This window comes from Epinephelus fuscoguttatus, linkage group LG4, assembly GCF_011397635.1.
Source record: "Epinephelus fuscoguttatus linkage group LG4, E.fuscoguttatus.final_Chr_v1".
Classification (NCBI taxonomy): domain Eukaryota; kingdom Metazoa; phylum Chordata; class Actinopteri; order Perciformes; family Serranidae; genus Epinephelus; species Epinephelus fuscoguttatus.
In genome coordinates, this window is record NC_064755.1 from 33,133,395 (window position 1) to 33,156,218 (window position 22,824).

General features: G+C 39.7%; 2 protein-coding genes and 1 long non-coding RNA gene across 4 annotated transcripts in view; 1 reads left to right on the forward strand and 2 right to left on the reverse strand.

Moving 5' to 3' along the window:
* parvg (parvin, gamma) overlaps positions 1-5,541 on the reverse strand; it is an 18,600-nt gene extending 13,059 nt beyond the window's left edge. Inside the window, exons 1-5 of the mRNA XM_049573287.1 lie at positions 5,290-5,541; positions 4,474-4,580; positions 1,527-1,591; positions 812-914; positions 501-644 (exon numbers count right to left, since the gene is read on the reverse strand). Of these exons, the coding sequence (XP_049429244.1) occupies positions 501-644; positions 812-914; positions 1,527-1,591; positions 4,474-4,537 (376 nt within the window). The 5' untranslated portion in view covers positions 4,538-4,580; positions 5,290-5,541. The remainder of the gene's footprint in view (positions 1-500; positions 645-811; positions 915-1,526; positions 1,592-4,473; positions 4,581-5,289) is intronic.
* LOC125886924 (uncharacterized) overlaps positions 5,020-22,824 on the forward strand; it is a 20,426-nt gene continuing 2,621 nt past the window's right edge. Inside the window, exons 1-3 of the long non-coding RNA XR_007449105.1 lie at positions 5,020-5,174; positions 12,097-12,161; positions 13,325-13,408. This is a non-coding gene — a long non-coding RNA (uncharacterized LOC125886924). The remainder of the gene's footprint in view (positions 5,175-12,096; positions 12,162-13,324; positions 13,409-22,824) is intronic.
* parvb (parvin, beta) overlaps positions 6,173-22,824 on the reverse strand; it is a 27,010-nt gene continuing 10,358 nt past the window's right edge. For both annotated transcript variants that reach the window (XM_049573284.1, XM_049573283.1), the window contains exons 2-13: positions 22,189-22,278; positions 21,667-21,737; positions 21,477-21,579; positions 18,033-18,173; positions 16,582-16,697; positions 16,325-16,383; positions 14,457-14,476; positions 13,944-14,005; positions 13,760-13,828; positions 13,460-13,561; positions 13,297-13,369; positions 6,173-9,562 (exon numbers count right to left, since the gene is read on the reverse strand). In XM_049573284.1, the coding sequence (XP_049429241.1) occupies positions 9,486-9,562; positions 13,297-13,369; positions 13,460-13,561; positions 13,760-13,828; positions 13,944-14,005; positions 14,457-14,476; positions 16,325-16,383; positions 16,582-16,697; positions 18,033-18,173; positions 21,477-21,579; positions 21,667-21,737; positions 22,189-22,278 (983 nt within the window). In that variant the 3' untranslated portion in view covers positions 6,173-9,485. The remainder of the gene's footprint in view (positions 9,563-13,296; positions 13,370-13,459; positions 13,562-13,759; positions 13,829-13,943; positions 14,006-14,456; positions 14,477-16,324; positions 16,384-16,581; positions 16,698-18,032; positions 18,174-21,476; positions 21,580-21,666; positions 21,738-22,188; positions 22,279-22,824) is intronic.

The following is a 22,824-nucleotide window of genomic DNA, read 5'->3' on the forward strand; positions in this document are numbered from 1 at the left end:
AAAAGACACAGAGGTTTCCCTTTAAAAGCATTCAGTGGGTGAAGTATGAGGTGTTATTTATTGTGAAGCAGTCGCAGTAAATAAAGTGTGTTTGTCAGAGATTAGTGCTCAACACAATCAGTCATTTCTGACACTTTTTTAGTGGATCAAGTTACGTCCTTTCAGCTGTATGATTCATGAAGGGAAAGTTCAGATGAGTGACTGGAATCTACTTGAATTTCACAGTTAGGTTTTCAGTTTCTTCTAAACTTCTGAATATTATTGCGGCCTTTCTTTTCTTCCCTAACATAGCACGAGGACAAAAAAAGAATCCACTGACAGGTGATTAACACAGAACCCCGCCGTGTTTATCTCCACCAAAATCCCTCACAGTTGGTGTAAACTAACATGGCACCCTTGAGCTAGCACCAAATCCCGTTGTAATTCCGAGCCGTTGCCAGAACAGAACATTTGTTCTCCTGTTGCTCCGTTGCTGAAGCCCAGTCAGCTGCATGACTCACGTTTGACGTTCCACTTGATCTGGCTGCTGTCCTGCAGGCCCAGTCTACTATCCAACTCCTCCAGGATCACTTCCAGCTTGTGGATCTGAGCGGGGCTGGTCAGTGCTATATCCTCCACTGACACATGCACTCCGGCCAACCTTGCTGTAGAAATAAGGAAAATCTAATTATTATCAGTATAGTTTTATTGGCAAGGACTGTGTTATGGTTATCAAGACAACCAACTTTTAGGTGAACAAGGGGAAAACATTTGTTAGTTTTCATCTTCACATTCAAAAACAGTACAACTGTAGAAATGTGTATTAACTCACACAGCAGGTGATGAAGCACCAGCCCATCGTACAGATCCTCCTCCAGACTCTGAACCACTATGTGCTCCGTTTTCAAAGTACTATTGATCCAACAGACCAGTGCCTACCAAAACACAATTCATCACACAGTCAGACACACCAAACACTTTCATCTTTTTGCATGCATTTTTCCCCCAAATATGCCAAATGACAAACAGCATGAAGCCTTGTTTTTTAAAATTCTCTTCGATTTTCAGAAATAATACAATTCCGAAGTAGATGGAAATGATGACAAATACAAAATACTCCCACCCAAAATAACTGATATTTTATTTGTTTGTCCTCCCAGCCCTACATACCAGACGTGTCAGGCTTATTGAGTTATTTATTCATTCACTGCCGCTCGCTTGAAACACTTGCGCTGCCATCTTCCCCCAATCAAAACCTTGTTTTAAAGTCAGATCCAGCCGACTCTGCCGACAACTCCTCGCCGTGACTCTCTGATCTGTCTCCCATCACCTCTGATAATTATGCTCATTAAAATTTCACTGATCCTTCCACCTCTCTCCCTGCATCAGATATTATTCATGCTCTTCACTGCACAGATATACATGCAGGCGCTGTAATGTGTTTCCTGTGTAGTCAAGGATGGGTTTTGATGTAACAGTAAATATTAAATAGAAGACAGAGAGTCAGACAAAGCTCTATGGGTAGATAACAGGGATTATTCTCTTACCTCCTTTAGCTTCTCAAATTTGGGGTCTTTTAAAGATGTTGGCTGAATGAGCTTCTGCTTCCCTCCTGTGTGAATATGTCAACAAAATGAATTAGTCAGATTGTATTGTTTCTTATTTTACAACCTTTTATATGCCATAATTCTGTGATTGAGCATTCTCTGATCCTTTGTAGCACTTTGATTTATTTTTAATTACAAGGCAACACCTCTGTGTCACACAGCGGCCCAGTCGCCAGAGGAAAATGTTGGCATTGTATGTGCAAACCACAGACATGTTACACTTGCATGTTTCACACGAATCATATCAACATTTCTAAATGTAGTGTATGAGCCGACTTTGGCATCGGGAGGTGGAGGGAATAGCTGATGGCGTGTCATCTTGATGATGCCTGCCAAGCTGCAGACCACTGTTCAAGACCAACAAACAACAAAACTGGTTGTGATTTAGCGACCTGTTGCTGTCTCTCCAGCGGCTTTTTTGGCACCAAACATGGTGCTTTTTTAGCGACCCATTGCTGTATTTCCACTACGGAAAGTGCAGCGAAAAGCAATTATATTTTTACTGAGACACTGCTTCTTTTCCAGCAAGGATTTTACCCTTGAAACTAGGTATTTTGAACCAAAGCATTATCTTTCCTTAACCATAACCAAGTGTTTTTTGTGCCTAAAACTTACCACACATTAACCACAGTGTTGCTGAAATGTAAAGTTTCAACATTCCCACTACATAACGTGAAAATGTAACAAACCCTTGGTTTTCAGAAACATACAATGCCAACGTTTTTACTAGCCATGGGTTGTGCACAGACAATGCACACACATTCTGTATACTTTACATTTTTGATTACATTCAAGTCAGGATATTTTGGCTTCATTTCTGTACAGTGGGGGTAAGTGAAGAAGACGAATTATCCATCTTTAAATACAGTTAATGGTTTTCCAGGCACTTTTTTGCCTGATGCACTTTGCAGCTGTGTGTCTGTGACACATCTTGTGTGTCCTATCCTAAGTCTCAAACGTGTAATGTCATATCTAGTTTCTGGATTTGGGACAGAGTTATTCATGTTTACTGATGACCAAGACTAAGACTAATTTCCTTGACCATAGAAATAACACATAAGAAAATAGGCGTAGTTCCCCTTTGAAGAGACAGTTCAGATTTTTTGAAGTGGGGTTCTATGGGGTATGTATCTATAGTCAGTCTGCAGGACCCCAGCTTGTAGAGGCAGGCTAGAGACCAACATGGAAGCTAAGCAATGTACTGCTGTGGATGGGGGTAAGCAACAAAACATATTTTAGCCACCCAAAAAAGTCCCAACTAATAAAATCAATATAACCTGAAATGTGCACTATATTGAAAGTATTTTCAGCGCTTTATCTTTCCATCAGATAGCCTGTTCTGACGGGGAAGATGTTAACAGCTTCAGTTCTACATCCATGCTTTCGTCTACGCAACCAGACTCCATTGACAAAAACAATCATTTTAGCTTGCTGAACACGAGAGCTGCTGGTCTACTGCTGCTTTGATCAGCCAATTAGTTTGTCTTATTGTGTAACTTTGGTGAATCCAAACTAAGCTTTTTAAATGCCAAAGTCACACAATAACACAAACAAATTAACTGATTGAGGCAGTGGGAAACCAGCAGCTCCTGTGTTCAGCAATGAGCGTGTTAACATGCACACTAATAAACCGATCATTATCTGATTTCTGGAGTTACCTGATTATTATACATGATCACTTGAATAATCTGGAGTTACCTGATTATTCAAGTGATCATGTAAACAGCATAATCTGATAGGCTTTATCAGATGAAAGCCATTATCTGATTATGAGAAATCAGATAAACACACCTATCTTTTCCCCAATAGTCAGATTATTTGGTGCATGTATACCCTTTAATCTGGTTTCTTTCGGGTTTTGCTATTTTATACTCCCATTCCACTACATTTTAGAGGGAAATATTGTACTTTCTACTCCACTATGTTAATCTGACAGCTTTTGTTTCCTTTCAGATAAAGATTTTACATAAAATAATATATTTTTATATTCTCAGTGTTTAAACTGTCACTTTTATTTTATCTTACTTATATGTTATGCACTTTGTGTGACAAGTTTATATACAATGCACTTGTATATTGCACTTTGCAGTACTTTTACTCTGAATCTACCCAAAGTATGTAAAATTGGCTCCACATTGATAAACTACACATTAGAATGCTCTCACATGTATTTGTCAATGATAAAAACAAACAGTACTGTAAGAATATAAGCTGTCAGCATGATGAGAGCTTTATTTTGCAAATATAGGACTTGTGTACTTTTCGAGGTTTTTCAAGGATATGAGTACCTACTGTAACAAGAAGTTTGAGTTTTATGTCATGTACTTGGGGAGAAATCCAACTGAAGGACTGACTCATGTAAACCAAGTTTTTCTGATTATCAGATTATTGAAGTGCATGTAAACGTGTCAAATCGGATTATTACCATTACCTGATTATTCCCAGTTATCTGATTATTGTGCGCATGTAACCGTGCTCACTGGCTTAAAGAGGGTGATATAAAGGCTTCATCGTCCCATTGTAGATTAGAGTCTGACAGCAAGGTACAGCGGTGAAAATACTCTCAGTATAGTGTAAATTTAAACTTATTTTGACTTTTTTTAGATGGTGAAAAAAGGTGACCCCTCCACAGCAGTAGAACACACAGCCACCATGCCGTACTCCAGCCTGCTTCTCTAAACGGGGGGCGTGCTGACTGCCATCTACCATATGTAATGTACTGTCTATGGATGACAACCTCATTCAACCCCACTTCAAAAAACCTGAAATATCCCGTTAAGATATACTTGAAAAACTGTGAACCTAAACATACACAAATCATGACTGACTGACTGAGGCTGAAAATGACGACAGGATATTTATCAGTTTATTGAATGCACACACATACCTTGAAAAGCCTCGATGTCCACGGTGTCTTCCTCTTTGTGATACTCAAAGACAGCAGCCTCCATTGCTTCTCCTCAAGGTGAGACATTCATCACCTGTCAGCAAACCCTGCAGAGAAGAAGAGCTTGAATATAAACCACAGAAGAATGATGAAAATACTCAGCATCAAAATGTTTGGCAGAAAGTCTCTCACTCTCAACAGGGGTTCAGGAAGTGTCCTTGACCATATTTGCTCAACTTTCAGCTGCTGCAGACCGGCAGTGGTAAATACTGAATGCTCCAGCAGGCAGCTTTCTGTTGCATGAAAATCTTGTACCTCCAAATTTCTGCTTTTCATGTACAAATAAAAACACAGTCTTGTGCTCAATGCATTCCTACAGCTGGATTTTGAAAGGGTTTTCTTTCATGACTGAGGGTGTTAAGAAGTTTCTAAACACAACTGAAGCGGTCAAAAACTTGTCAGACTGAAACAGGAAGATGTTTAGTTTCCCCACTTCCTTTTTCTCCTTTTCAGTGGCACGCTCAACAGATCAAGTACTGTAGATTCCCCACAGATTTGCAGGGCTGCACCTCTTCCTCTGAATGTTTTTGAATCATATGGTCTGAGACAAAGCACAGCAAACACACTCTGACAAAAAAAAGACGTGACCTGGAGCGTGTCAAACTGTTGTTTCCTGGATCTGGAGACGAGAAAAGCTACCGGTGAGAAAACTTTTCCTTTCCTGTGTGTTTTATGTGTGTGGGGCTTCCTTTTCCTGAGGTTGACAGTAACTTTCAAACAAGGTCATAAACAAAAAGTCTTTTTGCATGAGCTTACCTTCGGCACTCCTGAGAACGACTCGACAGAATCGGGTGACTTCGGCTGAATTGAGTTCTTTAACTGGTGTCAACTCAACAAACTGTCAAAACAGCGATATAAGAAGTGGAGAGGGCTGTACTCTATCTGAATACAGCCTCTTCTGAAGTCTATCTGCGCAAAAGGTCTGACTGCACTCAATTTCAAACCGTTGCTTTAAAAGAAAATAACATGTCACAGGGTCGAAAGGGAAGATAAGCACAAACGAGAGGATGTGGCAGAGAAGAAGGTAGCACTTCCTCTTTTTGATACTGGCTTTGCACAACGTTTTTCAGATAAGGGCGTTTATATTCTGTGTCACGAACTGCATCTGAGACTTTAATACTGAGTATGTGTCGAGAGAAAAAGAAAACAGGGAAGACTCATGGGTGCAAATGTATTGTTTGGAAAGCCACACTTCGGGAGGGCTGAGAGAAACGTGACACTCGGAGGCCTGAACCACTCAGGCTCAACTCACACATCTCCATCTGTGACCGGATCAATTTGCTGTCGTCTGGTCTCCAGCCTTCTCCAGTCTCCAACAAACAAAACATTAAAAAAAAGAAAGACAGAAAGAGATAGAGACAACACAACAAAAAGCTCTGCATGTGCACCAGCCTTTTTTGGGAAAAAATAAGAAAGAAAAAAGGACCACCCATCAGCCAGACGAAGGGGCAATTTTGGGGATGTGGAAGGTTACCATAGCAACAAAGGAATGAGACAAGAAAATAAAGGTCTAAAATAAACCCATAATTCCTTTAGTTAAACCCAAATTGCAGGAATTGGCTGTTCCAAAGCCAATCTCGCTCAAAAGCCAAAGCGAATCTAACCTATCACACAAGTAAGAGGCAAAATGAAATTCTCATTCCTTTTTGATTCCAGGCGTTTATTTCTTGATAGGCAATATGAAAATAAATAAAAAAACACACAGGGGTGAGACATCCAGCGCGAGCGCGGTTTAGATTGACTCATCCACTCTCAATAATTCAGCCCCGGCTCTGAAATGCATGAGTAGTCTGAACTGTGCATCTTAGCAGATCTTCAGGTGGCACTGCGGGGCTGTACTCCGCTACAGGAGAACAGTGTGAGGTCCACGGTCTCCGCTGAGACTCGTCTGAAAGGCCGAAGATACTCTGACTGGGCCTCTTCCGGGACGGAGAGAGCACACTGTACTTAAGGCATCAGCTTATATGGCTTGAAATGTGGTGTGCATAGTTCAGAGTAAACGAGGCACAGAGAAGTTCCTTCAGCTGTCGAGTTAAAGCAGTTGTAGTGAGAATAATATCCAAAGCATTTTCATATCTATTATATAATATATAATAAACAGCTTTTTCAAGTTTCTTAAAGGAATAGCTTGGGGAAATATGCTTATTTACTTTCTTGTCAAGAGTTATGTCAGAAGATTGATGCCATGTACTATGAACCCATTAAATATGAAGCTACCGCTAGCTGTTGGTTAGTTTAGCTTAGCATAAAGATAGAAGCAGGGAGAAACAGCCCTGCTCTATAAAGACAAAATGCAGCAACTACAATGTATTTGGTCTTGTGTTCAGACCAGAATCTGACTTTTTCGACACCTTTTCTGCTCTACAGGAAAATAGAAATGTATAATTTCTGTGAAAAATCTTTTTGCAGTAACTCCCAAACAGAGCTAAAAATGAAAATAGCTGCCTTCAAACTGAACTTGTGAGCTTGCGGATACAACATGGGAAGCCGTGTAGCCTGCTTGGTGTTAAAGTCGTGAGAGCACTGCTGCTAGGTAATGGCAACATGGATGCTGCTGTTGGTTCACAGACTTTAACGTGTGTTGACATCACGGATTTTTTAATCACTTTTCTCAGCTTGAAGAAAATTTTACAAATATAAACCCTCCATGGATCAAAAATTCATAAGAGAAAGAGTCATAATTGACTATATCTGAACCACGGGCAAACACGACTTGTGAACTCGGAGCTTTCAGAAAATTTCCATTTACAAAGTTGTGACTATCCTAAGAGGGAAGCATTTACTTAGAACACAGTAAACACTACCCCATTTACAGGGAAAAAATGTCACAAGATAGCCAACTAAACAGAGAGGAAAGAGGGCTAACGTTATTTCATTTCAAAGCTAAAGGTACTAGCATAGCAGAGTAGCATTAACTGCTATCTCATCTTTTCACTCTAGACAGACCATGTGAATACAGCAATGGACACTTAACATGAACAAAGTACACACAACTTCATTTGAAAGGAAGAAAATGTTCATAAGACAACCAACTAAACAAAGAAGAAAGAGCTAATGTAAATCACTTCAAAGCTAGCTGGTAATATAGCCAGGGCTCACCTTAGCTATGACGTTACTTATTGTTTCTTCCTTCGTTGTTATTTGTAAGTGAAGGAAAAGCTATTTACTGTTTGTTTTCCACATAACTTAATGACCGAAATCCAGTCCAGTCATGATGGAGCAAGCTGAACTCTTGCTAACGGTACTAGCATAACAGAGTATTAACTGCCATCTCAGCTTTTGACTCTAGATGGACTACGTGAATATGACGAGAGGGGGGGTGTTCACGTCAACACAACGTTAACCCGGTAAACACAACACCATTTGAAGGGAGCAAATGTCACAAGATAGCCAAAGAAGAAAGAGAGGTAACGTTAAATCATTTCAAAGCTAGCTGGTGATATAGGCTAGCTTTAGCTAAAACTAAAACTACATTTAGGCTAACGTCATTGTTTTTTCCTTCACTATTATTTGTAAGTAAAAGAAATGCTGTTTACCATTTGTTTTCCCCATAACAAGCTAAACTCTTGCTAACGGTACTAGCATAACAGAGCATCAGCTTTTGACTCTAGAAAACTTTGTGTTTATTAAGCTACACTTTCTACAGGGGCAGCCAATAATCTAAATAAGTTTTCTTTTCTACACAATATCGTTAAAATGACCAAGAAAGCTAAAATAACACATTTTGTTGGTTCCTTCTGTCACTATATGATTAGCGTATAATCCAAAGGCAAAATGTGCACCGTACTGTGATCTACATTTTTTAAGCAGTAGATTCAGTTGCATAAAATGGCATTTTGGGGGCATAAAATATGTACCACAATCTTTCTATCTGATAAGCAATTTGTTTGTTTATGTACTTTTCTCTTAAATGGACTAACGCGTAATGTTATGTTTGAGCCTTGCAGGTGTTGGTAGGCCGATTTTGTTATCTTCAGGGCCAGACCAAGCGGCTACCTCTGGGGCTGAAAAATGAAGGCAACATAAAAGCGCCAAAAGCCACAGCTTTTTAAATCACCTCTTTAGGCAGGCAGTCAGTCTCCATAGACACCCATATTAAAATGCCTAACTTAACAGGAGAAACATGTTTACAGCCTGGTACAAAAAAAAAACAAAACAGTTTTGGTCTCTATAGCTGTAGCTGTATAACTGTACAGCGGGTTAATTTTTATATAACTCGTCCATTTACATTTTATTACAGTTTAAAGTAAACATAGTCACTTCTGGCTTCGAAGAAATCCAGATGGCGACGGCCAAAATGCCAAGTTAATGGCTTCAAAACAGGAGTCCACAAACCAATGTGGGATGTCATGACAGTCTATTAGCCAAACTAGCACTTTCCCCATTTGAAGTCTTAATGCTAAGCTAAGCTAATTGGCTGCTGGTTCCAACGTTATAGCTTAATATTTAGCATACATAACCATGACTGTGGTATCAATCTTCTCATCGAATTCTTGGCAAGAAAGCGAATATGTGTATTTCCTAAAACTATTCTTTTAATATTTACACAAATCAATTTTAGATACTATAATATATAACAGCATTTCAAACTTTCTTAAATATTCTGCAGTGGGGAGTTAAACACACAAATGCTTTCCAGTTTTAACATTCTGCCCTCATTCATTTTTCTGTGACGGCTGTGTATTCAAATGCAGGCTAAAGGTCACAGAGTTTCCTGGGTTACATTTAACATTCAAGTAAGGAATAAATAAATACTGACATTTGGGGAAGATTAAATACTAACATTCAGAGCCTTTTTTCAGGCCTCTCCACATGGGTCTTTTTAAACCCCACATAATGATGTCTTTCAGTCCCAGTTGGTCTCCTCCAGTGTCCAGTGTGTAATGCATAATATCAGCGCAGGCACAGGGGCAGTGTTCAATAGTAATATCAGGGGGTAAAACTGGAAAAGTTCACTCAGAGTTTTTGTAGTTGGTGAAGAGGTTGTAGAGGACTCTGAGGGTGGACTTGAGGTTCAGATTGACAACATCTGGAAAAGAAAATGGAGACAGGGATCATTAGAGATTGCTGAACTTGTTCTGAGGAGTTGCAGGAAGAAAAATCAGACCTTTGACATGCACAAAAACTAATGCATTAAGAGAAAAATTGGATCCTTGGAACACCGAAGCACAAAATAAATGGACTGTGCCACCATAAAATTATATTTACAATGCAAAGGAGCTTCTTCTGTGATTGCTGTTGGACTATTTATCTTCAAAAGGTCATTTGTAATTTTAGAAAATGAAATGGGGCTTAAAATAGCACCCAAGAATTTGCAAATGATTATCATATGATGTATTACATCTTACCGGGAGAGATTCAAAGGCACAAAAGTACTTTCTGTTCTGTTCATCTGATGTACTACACAAGTGCTTTGTTGTAATTTCTCATCACAACTAGGTCTTTGTTAAGTGATTCAAGCCAGACACCATTTTGTTACAGTGGTGCCATATTGCATCACCATTTAAACTAGGATGCCTTAAGCTCCTTATCCTCTGCATTTCCCTGTTAGCTTGGATGACACTGTTGATATCATTAACTTTCATTTATAATGAACCTGCAGATGCGCATAAATAAACCTCAGCAAACCGTATCCTAATCAGAGCTCATAAACTGATAGATAATAGCAATAATGTCCAAATACTGCATAAACTGTGATGTTTTTGGTAAGATATTTTTCCCCTTTTTGATTTAGTCAAGAAAAATGTTTGAAGAATAGAAAAGTATTTGCATTAATACAGTGTGGAGAGAAACAATATTTGCACACTTTGAAAGCTAGCTCATACTGATTCAAGATTCACTTATTTATTAATCACATACAAAACTGTGCAGTATAATACTTACAGTTTCAATTTCCAAGGACTGTGCATAGTACAATCATAGTAAAATAGAACATATACAGAGATGAAAACCCCCCCACCAATGTTGAAAGAGCCGTTTAAGCCAAAGGAAATAATTAAACAAAGAACAAAAAACAAAAGTATGCACAATGCATTAAATAGTATAATGTGAGAAAATCATTTAAAAACTGGATATGGAATGTAGGGTATGAAATATGGAGAAATATGGGACAAGAATGTGGAGCGAGACATGAATATTTAAAGCAGCTCTGAGAATTACATAAGTACACACAAGACAGAATTACACTGTACAGTTAAATAAATATTCTTAAATATATCTTGTTTGAGCTGATAGTTATGGCTCTGACTTTACAGTTACCGTAGAACATGTCAAAGGTTCTGTTAAAATCATATGACAACAAGAAATCTACTGTATCGTTCTTTCAGTGTCATCTTTAGTGACCACCAGCTAGTACCTGGTATTAATTTAAATGTTTCAGTGGTGTAGATACTGATTACATTTTGCATGATTAGTCAGCCGTGTAAGATCACACTGGAAGCAATTTCTGTAATATAGCATGTCTAACTCTACAGAGGGTGTGCAGAATATAATGGGCAAGTGGTGCCCCCAGGAATGTTTCATAGGACTGGCCAGACGGGGCCACTGAAAGTCTTGGGGTGGCATACCAAAACAAAAGTGTTAACTGAATTTTGGAAAGTCTTTAATGCTGTTGTAGTATATATGTATTTACTCACTGACCTTAAAATCTTGAATTATTTGACAAGCATACATTTCTGCAGGCTGTTCTCATGCACTACTCGCACATGTACATACGAAAAGTAATGCACCAAAATACATATATAAGCCGCGTAATCTTAAAGGTGGGCAGCACAGTGGTTTAGTGGTTAGCATTGTTGCCTCACAGCAAAATGCCCCTGGTTTGAACCCAGGGTGGGGGAGCCGCCCTTTGCAGAATTTGCATGTTCTCCCCATGTCAGCGTGGGTTTTCTCCAGGTACTCCAGCTTCCTCCCACAGTCCAAAGACATGCAGGTTAATCGGTGACTCTAAACTGGCCGTAGGTGTGAATGTGAGCATGAATGGTTGTCTGTCTCTATGTGTCAGCCCTGTGATAGTCTGGCGACCTGTCCAGGGTGTACCCCGCCTCTCGCCAAATGTCAGCTGGGATAGGCTCCAGCCTCCCAATGACCCTTAACTTTAAGGCTGCAATGATGTGACCAATGCGTTAACTGGAGTAAAGAAGAAAGTTTGTCTAAAGAGGCAGGTTGTGGTGGTTGGGTCAAAAAAAATACAGGACTTTCCCCCAGGAGACTGGTAACTGTGTCCCGTGTGAAACTAAGTGAACTTTTATTTTAAGGTACATTGTCACCATGTTTTATTTTCCTAAACCTAACCTACGTAACTGAAGTACGTAGTGTGACAACGCCCAACAGTGTTTCTTTTCCTTAACCTAACCTACATAACTTTATGTTAAGTACGCAACATGACGATGCCATTCGTGGGGCTCTAATCATATGAATTTGATGTATGATGTATGAGGACATGTTGACTTAGGATGTACTATTGTGTGTAGTTTTGTATTGTGTATTGTATTGTTTTAAAGATAACACTGTAGTAAGTTTTAACGTTGTATTGTTTGTTGTGCTGTCCCTTTGTTTTCACAGAAGTTTGTTTTGAACTGCTAAGGGACTACAGATGCAAATTAGCCTTAAGCCGTGGTTCCCAACTGGTAAGTCGCTGTCCAAAAGTGGGTTGCGGGTGACACACAAACGTGAAAAAACACTTTATTTTTAACTACAGGGAATTTTCCGGCACAGAGCTTTAATTTTGAAGTGCCGTTTCTTGCTGTGGAGTCAGTGACTAAAGGACAGCTACTTGAGAGAGATAGCAAACTAGCTCGATGGCATGGCCAAATGCAAGTATGATGCTGAATATTTTAAACTGTGTGGACCTTGAATTAATGACTAAAGAGAAATCTGGACCCTGTAGTGGGACCAGTTGGGAACCACTGGCTTAAAGCATTAATCTGGTACCATGCATCAAACGGTGATGTTTAAATTTTAATCTGTACATGCTTCCTTTTAAATAAAATAAATACATAGATATAGGCCAGTTGAAAACTAAGGCAATATGAAGGTTAAGGAATCCTACTGATATATTTTGGTTTCTTATTTTCCAGTTAAATCCTATTAATTATCTAATATGTGTAGGCTACTACCAGTATGTTTAACAATTTGAGTTCCACAACAATCGTGTCTTAATGTGTTACATATCTGTATCTATATGTGTTAGGTGATTCATTGTTCTTCAAATAGGCTAGTTGTTCATTTGTCCTAAAAAAAGACAAATATGCTGCTTTAATTGAGCCATAAAGCCATAAACCTTTACTGGGAACAAGCCTTTTCAAGTTTAAAAACACCATACAGAGGCTTCAAATTATTTTTGTGAGGAGAGGGGGGGTTAGTTGCATCCCTCGATGGCACCTCTGATAATGGGTTACCAAAATGCAAGTCTCTGTGATTAACAGAGAAAACTACTTAATGGTGAATTAATCATAAAAGCAACAATCATTAGAAGCCAGTGAGTCATATTTTGACTCTTTCAGTATATGTTGTATTATTGAACCTGGACAACAAAGCTGAAACTCAGCACCTATTGTCCTGTATTAGAGTTTGAGGGTGAGGCAAGGTCTCCATCTACTGGACTACTTTCACCATGACTGCTGCTGCAGAACATCAACCATATAACACCCTTTTAAAATGTTCTCCTGTTAGAATCATAATCTCAGTCAGTCTCCATTAAATCTCCTTTGGGAACATGTCTTTTATCTAATCGTGTAATAATGCAGTGTGTCTATAAAATACCTTCTGGTCTGGCTTTCGGTTTCTTCAGGCCTCCGTCCTGCATCAGCTCAAAGGCAAACGCCACATTATGGACCTGAGGGGACACAACAAGGACACTCAGCGTACTGATAAGGTAATTAAAAAAATCTTCTTAATTTAAACGACTTATTGAGGGTGTAATCACCTTCTGCTCAAAGCTCTCAGGGGTGAGAAAGAAGTTGTACAGAGGAACAAAGTAGTCTTCTAGCAGCCCCATCAACAGTATCAGGTACACACCATCAGCAAACTGCACACACACACACACACACACACACACACACACACACAAAATGAAACTTTATATAGCATTCAATATTAAACTGCATAATTAAATCAGATTAAATGATACATATTTGGAAAATAAAATTGTGCAAATAGAGGGAATATGAGAGGATGGAAATATGTTACATAAAAACGTCTAATGATAACCCATCAGATCGCTCACCTGAGATTCAAGCTCAGTAACTTCCAGGTTCAGCTTGTTCAGGTGTTTGTTCACGAAGGTGATGAGAGACTGGAAACAAGATCGGCAGACTATTATTAATTTTACAGACAATTAAAAATAATAATCATAATATTCTGAAGTGATTATACTATCCATTATCATGCAAAGAAAAGGTCTTGAGTACCGTTTTCACCACGTTGAGCTTGTCAGGTGCGTGATCCAGTAAAGTGTCAAACGCGTCCCTCTCTATTGTAACAAAAAGAGTAAAATCAAAGGTTATGAATACTTAAAGGAACAGTTTGACATTTTGGAAAATGTCAAACGTGTCAAAAAGATAAGACGATCAATACCACTCTCACATGTGCCCTACAAATATGTGTCTACAGGCAGTTATCCTCGCTTAGCATAATGACAGGGAACAGGTGGAAACAGATAGTCTGGCTCTGTCCAAAGGTTAAAAAAACCCAGAGCACCTCTAAATCTCACTAATTAACATGTTATGTCTTAGTTATCTCTAACTACAGCCAGAGGCTATTAATTAATAGATGTTATAGTAGTAGCAGCAATCTTCTCATCTGACTCTCAGCAAGAAAGTGAATAGCACATTTCCAAAAAATGTTCACTTATTCCTTTAGAAACAATAAAAGTACAGGGACATTTCCATAATACTGTAACATGATATGTATCCAGGACTCACCGAACCGTCCCATCATCATTCTGAAAAACAAAAAAACAGAGAGACAACTTTAAACACTATTGAATAATACTTTAAAGGACCCTATACACATCATTAATGCTTAGGGGTCTAATGCAGGGGTCAGCAATCTATACTATAAGAAGAACCATTTTTAAATAAAAATTGAAGGTGACACAGACTGTTGCGTCTAAAATAAGCCTATCAACATTACTAACAGGTCTTAATGAGCATTCATAAATATGTTTTAGCACAACATAGCTGGTCAGCAGTGGGCTATTTATGAACATTTGGTAAGAATTGGTGGTGAAAGCAAATAAATCTGTCCACCTATTATTAATGTCTCTGTTTTCCCCTGAGACTTTTACATTTTTGGATTTGGAGTCCATAGCTAGCCTCACTGGGGAGATTCACAACTAGCCACCACTACTGAGGTTTACTTAGACACGACCTCAACAACATTTAAAAGAAAAGGTGCCAGGTCATAGATGTAGTTGACAAAATTTTAACTGGAGAGGGGCGAAAGAACCACATGTGACTCCAGAGCCACAGGTTGCCTATGCCTGAGGCCTGTACTACGAAGCAGGATTTGGAGTTAGAGAGGTAACTTCAGGGTTAACTCTGGGTTTTCAGCACTACAAAGCTGGTTCTCTTTTTGTTGGGATAAATCACCATGGCAACTTATGCTGAACAGCTAACCTGCTCCACAACAGGTTAACTTCAGAGTATCGAATCACAGCCTGTCAACACCCCGACCTCTGACCAATCAGATCACTTATGAAAAAAGTATCCATGAACGAAACTCTGGAGTCTCAGGTAAAAGAAGGGAGCCACAGAATCATTTAATATTTCCAGGGCTCTATTTCCACTGGTTTTAATACAGCACTTCAAACAGAGAGATCATTTACAACGCTAAACATATGATTTTAGCAGGATTTTAACTTATGCAGTTTATTTTCGCCCACAGTGATAGCTGACAGTGCTGCTACTTTTACACTCTGATTGCATCCCTGCATGAGAACTAATAAACAGATAATAATTAATTAGTAAAATAATCTACACACTGTTAATTGGCTCCCTTTATTATAAATAAAACATTTCGGTCAGATAGACCTCATCAGTGATTATCTATGCTACTTTTTTTCCCTTTACTTCAGTAGCAGAAACAGTCAGGCATCACTTAACAGTTTACATATTCATCATCAAATAGCAAAAAATATTCTGTACTAATGTCACATATAGCCTAATGATACCTACACGTAATTTTAAGTCTTGGCCGGTGGTGAATTTTTGGACAGTATTTTCAATATTTCTACATTTTCCATTATAAGATTACAGATTACATTGACATTTTACTTTCTCGCAGTCCCAAAACACTTTAAGTACCGTTTTATCTCAAATGATATGAAGCAGCCTACTTCATTCATGGTTCTGATGATGTCGCTCCCCTGCCTCTTTCACATGAACGCGCTCTTGGCTGGATAGAAAAGCCCAGAGAACTAGCTGATAACCAGCTTTGTAGTTACCCATACGTCCAGTGTTAGGGTTAGTCAAACAATATATCGAGAAGATATCCTGGCTAAGTTGAACTGGCTTCATAGTACAGACCTCTGGTCTAGTATTTAGGATATAGTCACATCTAGTGGTGAGGTTGTAGAACTGAACTTCTCTTGTGTGCCAGGCATGTAGGAGAACTACGGTGGCTGACACGAAAGTGCAAAAAAGCCTATAAAGACACATAGTTATAAATATAATGCAGCATTTCTGCCAATAGATACCCCTAAATCCTACACACTGGATTTTTAATAAATTAAAACACTAATATAAAAAGAGGACGACTGTGGATACAGCTATGGAGTATCAGCTCTTACTCTGTGGTGCTCGTCAGCTCCTTGGTCACAAGAGCAGTCTGCAGGATTCCCTCTCGTTTCTGCTCAAACAAAAATCAAAATGCTTCAGTTGCTGCACGAGAAATTAACTAGAATTGATGAAATTACACGTACAGACAAGACAAAGAAAAATACTAAAAGACATCACAAATATTTCCATCCCACCCCTACCATCCCTACATCATTGCACATAATGATAATGAACGCCAGCCCTGTGTGAGCTTGATGAGCCACTTTACCTTGACGACCACCACCTGCACAGAAACATGCTCAGGCAGCCTGATGGGGGCCTGGAAGTGCATCGCGAGAGCCACCAGCAGGTAGACGATGGCCACCAGGTTCTTTGAATGAATAGCTGCATCAGTGAATCATAAGAGAGGAATGTCAGCGCTTTGCACACTGCGAGCTAACATAATGATGTGAACAATTTTCTGAAGATGAAAGGTAACAGTCTGTGATTTTTTTTTTGTTCGAGAGACAGAATAAAAACTGAGAAAGCTGTGAATGAGCCATTAATGAGGCATGAATGAACCAACTGTGAGCTCCAGTGGGGAATCCTTCTGTTTGTAGAGCTTCTCAAATTCTGTACTTTCTATTTGTTATGCACATTAAAAGATTATGTGTTAAAGGGCCATTCCAACAATTTTGCACAAGAAGTTCAGGTTGTGTAGTGTCTTCAGTGGCTGTGGAGGAGCTCTTAATAAGTTACATTAGGGTCAGTGTAGGCAGTATTTTGGAAGCTCGATCCATATGTGGGGTCAGAAATATTTTAATCTGTCTCTTGTGAGTTCCCAAATTTTCAGAGAGTACAATACTTAATAGCTGGAGTATCAGTTTAAAGGCCCAGTGTGTAAGATTTAGGGGGATCTATTGGCAGAACTGTAATATAATATATTAACAGTGTTTTCTTTCGTGTGAAATCACCTGAAAATAAGAGTTGTTGGGTTTTTGTTAGCTTAGAATGAGCCTTTTATATCTACATAGGGAGCGTATCCTTGACTACAGAGATCACCTTGTTGCACCACCATATTTCTACAGTAGCCCAGAATGGACAAACCAAACACTGGCTCTAGATAGGGTCTTGAGGTTTTTACCAGGGCCATCAAAATAACGCGTTGATTTCGATGAATTAATCACAGAAAAAATAATGTGTTAAAAAAAATTGACGCTGGTGCCCTTTGACCCAGTGTGACATTAAAGGCCACAGTGGCTTTGTCACATGATGGAGGCAGACGAGACAGCGCTGCTTGGTCCTACGAATGGAACATTTACATTTAAAAAAACACCCAGATGGAACTGTTGATAGCAGTACTGTTCTCTGCAGTTTCTGAACGTCTCAATCTTACGTTACCAGAGAAAAAAGGTGAGCACACATTAGGAGGTGCTGGGCTAGCAGCTTGTCTCTGACGAGCCGAACTGCATTGGAGAAACACTGATTTGTAACGTGAAACTGCTTTATTCAGTGATTTTACTGGTTTAAATCACCTGGTGGGTTTGTTTCAGAGAGGAAGAGATCTCTGTGGATAATTCAGCTCCCAGTAAAACCTTGAACCATGAACTCTCCACGAAGGAACTCTTATCACAGGAAGTTTCAGCTGGTTGCAATTTACATCCCTTACCACTAGATGCCACTAAATCTTACACATTGGACCTTTAAGCAGTAAAGCACTGGCGTCTATGTAAAACTTACAGTCCACACTCCACTCGATGGTCCAGCCGCGAGGCCTCAGCAGTTCGTTGACGGCCTCCAAAACTGTCTGAAGCTTTTGTTTTTGGCCGATCTCTGACTGAGTCACCTCGGCCACGTTCAGCTTCCTGCCTGACAGCTTCTCTGTCAACAGAAACAGCAGAGATAAGATATCAGCTCAAACACACAGGGAGAGACTTTCCATACACACAATCATGAAGCATTGTACTGTACTGAACAGGGGAACTGTAGCAAGAAATAGGAGGCTTGCTTCAGGCCTGTTGGGCTTAAAAAAAAATGAGAGGAACTCGTGTACAGATTAAAAAAGGGAAGAAATCTAATTTAGGTCAACTGTTGAAAAAAACATCATTTACAGGAAAGACAAAAGTTACAGAAAGACTTCAAATCCAAAAAGTGCACAACAAAAAAAAATTTTCATGCCTGTATCATCGTGGGTTTTGTGCGTTGGATAACAAGGACATGGTGATCTTGACAATGTACAAATGTGACAACTGCAGACAACAAAGGTTCTTTGCTGCACGCAATACCAAGAAAGAGGATTTATTTCTCATGTATGTGGGTTAAAATATTTATTAAAAAGAAAAGAGAAAGCAACACGGATCAAAAAAAAAAGAAAATCTAAAACAGGCACTGATGCAATAAAAGGCCGAGAGTACAGACGGAGCAAAAGTGCTAAAGGAGTGCGAAGAACTAAAAAGGGATTTGAACAGAAATAAAGAAATCACACATCACTTAGCAAAGTGTTTCCTGCTGCGTGCTTTAGCTGTTGTTCAAGACACTTCAGCAACATAATGGAACCAAGTGTAAGTCCTCTTTTGTATTAGTTGGCTTTTGTAAAATTAATTTGCTAGTTCAAAATGTTTTATTGTCGCACATGTTTGTCAGGCTGCAATAATTAGCTGGTGTTTACGACAATAAGAGGGAGCAAAGAAAGCAGTCAGTGTTGAGATAATGAGAGGAGCTGAGTTTTTCCTTTGATTACACACACAAAAAACACAGAATTAAAGAATCTACATACGAGAAAAACATGTAAGAAATGCATGAGATAATTAGAGCACAAGAAAAAAACACAAAGTAACACAAAGTTCTGTAACCTACAGATACAAGTTCGACATATTACCACTTCAATAACTGTTACTATTGCAGTGTCACACATTACTTTATATTCAGTTGGCAGAAAGTACATGCTTGTGTCCAACCTACAGAGCATCGCAGCAGCCCCACACAGGTCAGGTTCACGCAGGGGCGTTTCTAGGACTGACATACATTTGGGGCTCAGCCCGAACCTCTGTCAGGGGCTCTAGGGCATTGGTTCCCAACATGGCGTCTGAATTTCTCCTTCAGGGGGATTTGTACTTGTGCAGCAGACGCTACACTGTAGTCTACGCCGTTGAGAGCATTTATACTTGTGTAGCGGTGTGCCTGTGTCACACCTCCAAGACACTAGTCAGCGGCAGAGGTTTCTGTGAAGTGTTGTAAAGTTTAGTTGATTCAAAACACACCCAAAACTGCCTTTTGTTTTAGTGTTTTTTGGCAGGGTGGGGAGGATTAAACACTCTGAGGCCCTGTTTAGATGATGACGGTTTCTCTAAAAACAGAAGTCTGTCCTTTGCGTTTTAAAAAACTTCTGCGTTTATATGACGACGTTATTGAAACGATCCCCGTTCACACAAAGCTGCAAAATCTACTGGAAACACTGTAGTATGCACGCCAGGCCAATGGATGGCAGTGTAAATTTGCAAAGCAACACCACGGCATGACGCCATGTGCCTGCGCTGAAGCACCTTCCTCTACAATGCAGTGATTACAAACCAAAACAAAGGGACAGATAACTTTGTCTGGATGGACGACAAGGTGGAAATACTACAGTAACAGAGCTAAACTTCACTTCAAATCAGCAGGGTGAGCAGCACAAACAGAGCTTGGCATTGTTGTTGTGATGGTCGGCATGCCTAGTGACTGGAACCGTAAAGCTGCTGTCGTTTAAACGATCGGCCAAAACACAGCTAAAGTTTACCGTTTTCAGTTGAAAGACTCTGAGAGTGTTTTCAGCCTGCTGTAACAAAAAACAGACACAAGGGGGAAGCTCCTAACAGACCAAAGACACTGAAGCTTTCCTGGACTCAGCAGCACGTTAGTGAACACACATTTATCACAGTGGTCACTGGAGAAAACAATCAAGTGCCAATATCAGCATTTTGAACTGTTATTAAATGAGCTGGATATATATGAACCAGCAACAGCTTTTCATTAAAACTCATTAATCTCTGAACTCTGAAAGAAATGCTGTGAGTGAATTCTGTTTACTTGTAGTCATTATCAAAGCAGGTTTTGATGCTAATTTCAAGATTGTACTTTTAGGCAAGGTATTCACTGCTGCCACTGCATTACTGCCAGTACCCTTAATTAAGGCATGTCTAATATACAGCTGGCACAAAGGCACATAGAGAAATGAAATCATGCAAAATGAAGGACTGAATACTGCTCACTGTCTGCACTTAGTTTACTGAAAATTTGAGCTACAACAATCACTTGATTAATCAATCAGTTGTCAACTATTAAATCAATCGCTAACTCAATGATAATCAAATTATCCAGTGGAGTATCTTTTTAAAAAATTCTCTGATTCCAGCTTCTTAACTGTGAACACTTTCTGTTTTTACTCCTCTATGACTGTAAACTGAATATCTTTGGGGATGTGGTATTCACTGATCGACACTTTTCACTGTTTTCTGACATTTTGTAGACCAAACAACTAACGGATTGATCAAGGAAATTGACAGATTACTAATCAACACTGAATATAATTGTTAGTTGCAGCCTTTTTGAAAATGCCACATTTCTGTCACTGACTATTGTCAAGAGTCAAATTCCAAATGCGTAAACAAAACTTTTTTATACTAGAGCAACAGACTGCAAATACAACTTTAAACTGCTGTAAAATGACTTAGGTGGCACGGTGGTACAGTGGTAAGCATTGTCACCTCACAGCAAGAGGGTTCCTTGCTCGAACCTGGGGTGGGGGAGTCCCTTTGTGCGGAGTTTGCATGTTCTCCCTGTGTGAGTGTGGGTTTTCTCCAGGTGCTCCAGCTTCCTTTCACAGTCCAAAGACATGCAGGTTAATTGGTGACTCTAAATTGTCCGCAGGTGTGAATGTGAGCGTGAATGGTTGTCTGTCTCTATGTGTCAGCCCTGTGACAGTCTGGCGACCTGTTCAGGGTGTACCCCGCCTCTAACCCAGTGCCAGCTGAGATAGGCTCCAGCCTCCCTGTGACCCCCAAAAGCATATGGTTATGGAAAATGAATGAATGGCTAAATGATACTGCGAATTTTCATGGTGGTCAAAGCCAAGCTAAAGGCTTGTAGCGGCTTTATGGATAGAAAGATGTTGTGAAAGCTGTGATGCCAAAGAAACCAATTTCTCACCAAATAACTTCTGGAGCACTTGTCCATCGTAACAGTCCTCCTCCAGGTCCTTGACTATGATCCTGTCTTCCTCCAACTCACTGTTGATCCAGTCAATCAGGACCTGGACACAAAGACCTACAGTTAAACTCTCTCCTTCTGTGCGTTGATTGTGCTGAAGAGGTGTGATGTTTGTGTGATCTCTGCCTACCTTCAGAAGATCTTTAAATTTAAGATTTTCCCGTGAAGTCGGGTCCAACATGATCCTCTCAGCATTTTCCTCTGATGACGATGTGAGAGAAATTAATACAACCAGCGTAGTTAACAGTAACACTAAAATATCCTGTTTCACTTTCTGCATATTTGTCTCCCTCAGTAGATGCCGCCATGTTGTTAATCTCCCATAAATACAAATCTATAGTCACAAACACACATACAATGTTCTTATCACCCTCAAGTCAACAGTGATTCACACGGTGACTGAGGGCAGAGGCGTCTCCCCTCCACCCACTTTCATTTCCTGCTCCTCTACTGTCAAAGTCCCCATTACTCAACATGTGTCAACACATTCATAGTGTCCTCCGTGGCCTTGGAAACCTCTAACAGTGGGCTGCAGATGTTTTAAGATGTTGATCATATTGGAAATGCAACTGTAGGATCAACAAGGCTGCGACCTCAAGTCATGAATTAATGTTGAGATGTTGTTGAGATGTGCATATGTTTGATTATATACCCAGCAGTGTGTCCTCTGGGTGGATGTCTGTCCCTGTAGGAAGCATGGGAGCGTTGATGGCATTCTTCCCCTCCTCCTGAAGATCACTCACTAGGGAGACAACAACACACAAAATACAGGCACAACAAAGTCAATAAAACAAATCAACACTGAAAGGCTCGATTGAAAGTCCTACTCATAAATAACTGGAGGGATTATCTGAAAAAAAAAAAGTCTGAAAATAACACTGATGGTATTTAAATTATCTGAGTAAAGAGACAGAGATAAGCAGGCAAAGACTGTGGGACAGAAATACAAGACACTAAAGACAAAGTTCTTCAGAGTCACTGGTAACAATATCAGCACACAATCACCACAAATTCCCCTTGTGGGCAAAGTGTGGGTCAGTTTGGTGTCAATTTGTGGGCCGCTCCTCCTCTACAGACACTACTTCAGTCACTCCACCACCACTATCTCTTGTTAGTGTCGGCAACAGTCAGAGTTCAACAACCTGACATTTATACAGGCCTCTCTAAGTCTGTTGACACTTCTGAAAAGGGGAACTCCATTGATTTCACACATGAGAGTCTGATAACAGGTCTTAATGAGTACTGCTTCATATTTTAAAAAGTTGTATAAAGCCTTTTCTGGCTCCAT